We start from the raw sequence: 4,889 nt of genomic DNA, 5'->3' as shown, positions 1-4,889 counted from the left end.
TTTTGGAGAAAACCTATGTCGTACAGCAATGTGCAAATCACTTGATCCTATAAAGGGTCAGTTTCCTTTCTATAAAACAGGGATATTAAGTATTGCCCTGCCTTACAGTGTCACTGAGAGGCTCAAATAACACAGTGAATGTGAAACTGCTGAAGTGTTTTTACTATGTAAGGCGCTCCTTTTGTGAACTTCTAAACTTTCTTCTAATAAGAGTTTTACTGTAAGGTTCTTTAGAATATCCATACACAGAAGATATAAATTAATAGGGTTTTGGAGGTGGCGATAGAGAAAAATGATGATTGGAAGGGATACTGGGTCAGAACATAAGGTGTTGGTTCCAGAATTACAGGGAAGTCCTGATGCAAAACCAGAAGAGTTATGTGCTTACCCTTTGCAGACCCTGGCCAACTCCCTCGCTGCCCACCCCCCTCCTCCGCCCGACTGTTACTTTTAAGTGAACTACTGGGGACAAGTTGAGTGTGGGGGTGTATGGGGAGGGTCTTTCAACCCTGAAGATCAACTTCTTCCCCAATCCCTTTAACAAACATTCCTCCTTCTTCTCTTCGGGCCTTGTTCAGTTAGCTGAAACTATTTCTGGTAAGAAAACGCCTGTTACAAAATTTCTTTTACGCAGCGTCCTATGAGTACTCCTTCCCCCACAATGAACTATTTCTAACAGATTCAGAGTCAGAAAATCAAGTTATGTGTATGTTTTGTTTCTTCCAAGGCTCACCCACAGGCCTCACCCTCCCAGCCTTAACTCTCCCATCTATAAAACGAAAAATGACGGCGCCTGTCAGCTCCATCCCACGGCCACCGAGAGGATGAATGAGTGCCTAGAAGGCGCCAGAAGTGGTGTCTGTTAAACACCCAGTCCACCACTGTTTATGAAGTATCATGATGAGTCCCGTTATGCCCTTCCGCTCAAGGAAACCGCCTGGTTAGAACCAACACTCTCCGTCACTGAAGAAGGCAACGCTGAAGTTGGCCGGGCGCCTATTAGGCACAGAATCTATGTCGGGGTGCGGGAATGAAGCCACCCCCGTTACAGGGCGGGGCGGGGCTCACGGCAAGCCTACCTGTTGTTCCGGATGCTGACCAGGACGCAAAGCATCAGCTCCAAGTAGGTGCGCAGCACTTCCAGCCAACGAGCAGAGAGCTGCAGGGCCTCGACTTCCTCCCCTCCAGTCCCGGTGTCCGCGCCACCTCCGTCTCCCGGGCCGCCGCTGCTCAGGTAGTTCTCCGCGGCGAATTCAACACGCAGCTCCCGCACGAACCAGCCGCACTTGCGCATGAGGAATTCCAGCCGAGGCTGCTCCGCGGGCGAGACGCGGAGGCAGATGCGGAGCTGGGGCCAGAGGGCCGGATAGAAGAGACACTCACGCCAGTGCGAGCAGGAGGCCGAGGCCCGCAGCCGGTCGGGCGCCGGCAGAAAGGAGAAGATGTGCACGATCAGCTCGCTGGGCAACGACGCAGCGCCCGCCGCCTGCCCGCACAGAGCCATCCGGCCCCGTCGCCGGGTGCCGGCTTCCGGCCGCCCCCGCAGTACCCGGAGCAGCCCCCGCAGCCGTCGCAGCTGCTGCCGCCGCAGCCGCCGCCACCGCGCCACCCGGGCGGCCCCGGCTCGGGTTCGAGCTCCCGGCGGTCGGGGCTGCGGCACTGGCACTGACAAGAACAACAACATCAATGACAAGGAAGAAGGGGGCGGAACCGTCGTGGGTCTCGGCGGAACCAAGTAGAGCACAAGTTGTAGAGAGGGGGAAAGGCCTCTGCGGGCGTGGCCTGTCGGAGCCAGCCTCTGTTCTCTCAAACTCTACTCAAGTGCGTTCGAGGCTGGCACACTCAATAACTGCAATGCCCTCCCTTCTAAAGTTCAGTGGCCCGAAAGCCTCAAGGCATACTGTAAGGGAAAGGCAGTCCTCCCTGCGCCAGTCGGGGGAGACAGAGAAGTGGTAGGAGCTGAGCTTGACGTCGCCGCAGGTGGGAGGAGTCCGGCGCGCACCAGCGCGACTTCCGGAAGATGGGAGCGCCCGATTGCCTGTAGGGACGGGAGACGCGGCACGTGATCTCTGACGCAGGCAGACCGCGGGGCGGGGCGGCACTGGGCGGGGTGGAACCAGCACTTGGCGCCCCTTAAGGCTTAGGGCGGTCGCTGCCCCCAGTCACATCCGTAAGTCGGTGAATTTTGGCGCTCCGTGGATGGAGGTGGCGATACTCTGGCTTATTGCGAGAGGTCGTCACGCTTCTCTGTAAAACGTTTCTCAGTTTGGGCTGAGGAGCCTGAGCCCAAGTGGCGGCATGCAGGGTCTTTCTCAGCCATCCCACCTGCCCAAAGTAGGGTTAAGAATTCCTGAGATTGCGCCTGTGAGAGGGAGCAGGAGGACGGGCTGGCTAACCCCAGCGGGCTGTGCTGGGAGGGGCGGCGTGGGGCGTGGCAGAGGCCGCGAGTGGACCTGCCCCCTCGGTCCGACCACGAAGGTGGACTTTCGCGCACTCGCTAGTGTGTGGGGAAGCAGTGAGGACAGCGTCACCCTTTGGATTCAAAGGGAGAGAAAAAAATTGGCAAATGAGTCTGAGATCCGCAGGTTGTTACCAGCCTCTTCTCCAGGGCTTGAGGAAGGGTCTCTGTTCCCAGGGCTGAGATTTAAGTCTCATTGAAGAGAAGTTCACAGTGATGACAGAGCTTTGATTTTCTTTTTCTTCTTTTCTTCTTCTTTTTTTGCCTGTTACCCCTAACTTAGATTGTCTAAATCATGTCCCTAACTTCACCACAGTCTACCTGCGAAGTAAACTCTGGTTGCAAAGAGTGGTGAAGTCAGAAAGGATTAAGTGACTTTATGTAATAATCGAGGGTTGCTGCTTTAGGGAGGCTGCCTCTTTATGTAATAATTGAGGGTTGCTTTAGGGAGGCTGTGATTTTGGAACAGCCTCGTTCTTTTGTGGTAAACACCAAGACTTTTTTGTTGTTGTTTTAAGGGGCGGAGAATTTAATAGGCAAGAAAGAAGGAAGAAGTAGGAAGGAAGAAGCTCCCCTCTACAGAGACAGACGGAGGGGGCCTCCAAAGCCGGAAGAGGAGAGCCCCCCCCCGCCCCGTTCTAGATGTTCTTAACCCTTTGAGGGCAAAGCTCTCCGTTCATGTTTCTTAATGTCTTGCACATACCAGTTTGCCAACAACATGATGTTGTTTATCAGTTGTGATAGGTGACTTCTCCGAGCCCCTGTTTGCAAGAGTTTTAGGTAATTATACCTTATTAATTTTAATGAACACTTAGAGGGCGACCCCAGCCGTGGGTTCGGCAGGATGAAACACTACCCATTTACCAGTTTAGAGACATTTAGGTCGTTTCCAGTTATGAATACTGTGAACATTCATGTACAAGTCTTTGTGTGGACGTATGTTTTAATTTGTCTTGGTTAGATAACCTAGGAATGAAAGTGATGGGTCGTAGGGTAGTTCTGTGAATAACTTTTTGAGAAACTGGGAAACTTTTCCAAAGTGGCTACATCATTTTTCATTCCCACCGGCAATGTATGAGAGTTTTCAGTTCTGACTTTTTTTTTTTAATATTCTAGAAATACACTCTAATTAGAGATTGATACTTGTTTCTTAGCATTTTGCTAGCAACAAGCTACCTTCTAGGATATCGTTAATAATTAGTCTTTAATTATTAAGAATGGTTCCTGAGTAAAATGAAAATATGTCAGTCTGCCATAAATGAAATTCATTAGTTTAGAATTTCAAACTTTCTTATTAAATGAAGTGTGGTAGGACTCCTGTTTTAATAACTGTAAGCTAAATAATTAGCTGCGAATCTTGCCCAGTTTCAATAATAAATCAGTGAATTCCAGTGGTTGCCCAAAATTTATCTTATCAGGCCAATACATTTGCTATTAATTAAATGTATATTTAGCATGTATATTTAGCATGTTGAGTTAGATTCTTTTGACATGTATTCTATACTGCTAGAATAAAATTGACTCATATAGGGCAGAATGGAATTGCATTTTGTGAAGTTATAAAATCTGAGCTATGATTCAGAGTGTGGGAGGAAGTACTGACGTTATGAAGCTCATCAGTACCTAGTAGTACTAAGCTCCAGGTTCCAAAAGTGGCATATTGTCACTATAGCAACCACCATGCTTATTTGGATTTGAAACCCAGGCAACGAGTGGTGGATAGGACTATAACGCTAAGGTAGATATGTGCTCTGGTGGATTGATATGCCTGCCTGTTGATAGTCAATGGTCTGTTCTGTTTTTCTTGTTACACTTACTATGATTAATTCTTTTAGAGAGAAATTAAGCATTTAATACTTTTATATTTCTTCTTTTCTAACATGCTAAGTTTAGTGTTTTTCCTAGTTAGGTAATTGGGATATTAAATATGTGTTTATTATAGCTTTTTTTCCATTTTTGCTTAAGTTTGGCAACTTTCTTTGGGTTAAATATAACTTTTATTGTACGGAATCACTTGCAATTTTATAATAGAAAAAGGTAACCATGACAGATTTTATTTTAGCTGCATCATGAAACGCTGTTCAAGGCTACCAATAAACATGAAAATTGCCTAAATTCTAATATTTCTTGAAAAAATATTGTTTTCTGAGTGATTTCTGGGTTTCAGACATTGTTGACAGGTAGAGGTGGCATAATACCTTTCCAGTTTTCTCTTAGCATGCACCCATAAATTTACCTAGTGGCACAAGAGCCTCCTGGGACAATAGATCTGGGGACCTGATTCCCGTCACCCTTGTCTGATGGATTGAAGTGTTCCTAGTGTGATCATATTACAGTAAAAAGAAATGAGGGATTGAAGGGAATTCATCTTTAGAGGGGGAAGTCTGCGATGGTGAGCTAGATGACAGAGGAACGGGTCATTGGTTTGTCA

At 48.0% G+C, this 4,889-nt stretch overlaps 1 protein-coding gene across 1 annotated transcript in view; it reads right to left on the bottom strand.

Annotated features, from left to right (window-relative positions):
* The window catches only part of FBXO33 (F-box protein 33), a 34,448-nt gene extending 32,673 nt beyond the window's left edge, over positions 1–1,775 (bottom strand). Inside the window, exon 1 of the mRNA XM_033188188.1 lies at positions 1,080–1,775. Within this exon, the coding sequence (XP_033044079.1) occupies positions 1,080–1,684 (605 nt within the window). The 5' untranslated portion in view covers positions 1,685–1,775. The remainder of the gene's footprint in view (positions 1–1,079) is intronic.
* Between the last annotated feature and the right edge of the window lie 3,114 nt (positions 1,776–4,889).

This window comes from Trachypithecus francoisi, unplaced genomic scaffold (assembly GCF_009764315.1).
Source record: "Trachypithecus francoisi isolate TF-2019V2 unplaced genomic scaffold, Tfra_2.0 Lachesis_group3, whole genome shotgun sequence".
In the NCBI taxonomy this organism is placed as follows: domain Eukaryota; kingdom Metazoa; phylum Chordata; class Mammalia; order Primates; family Cercopithecidae; genus Trachypithecus; species Trachypithecus francoisi.
Note: the sequence above shows the minus strand (reverse complement) of the source record. Positions and strands in the feature narration are given on the sequence as shown.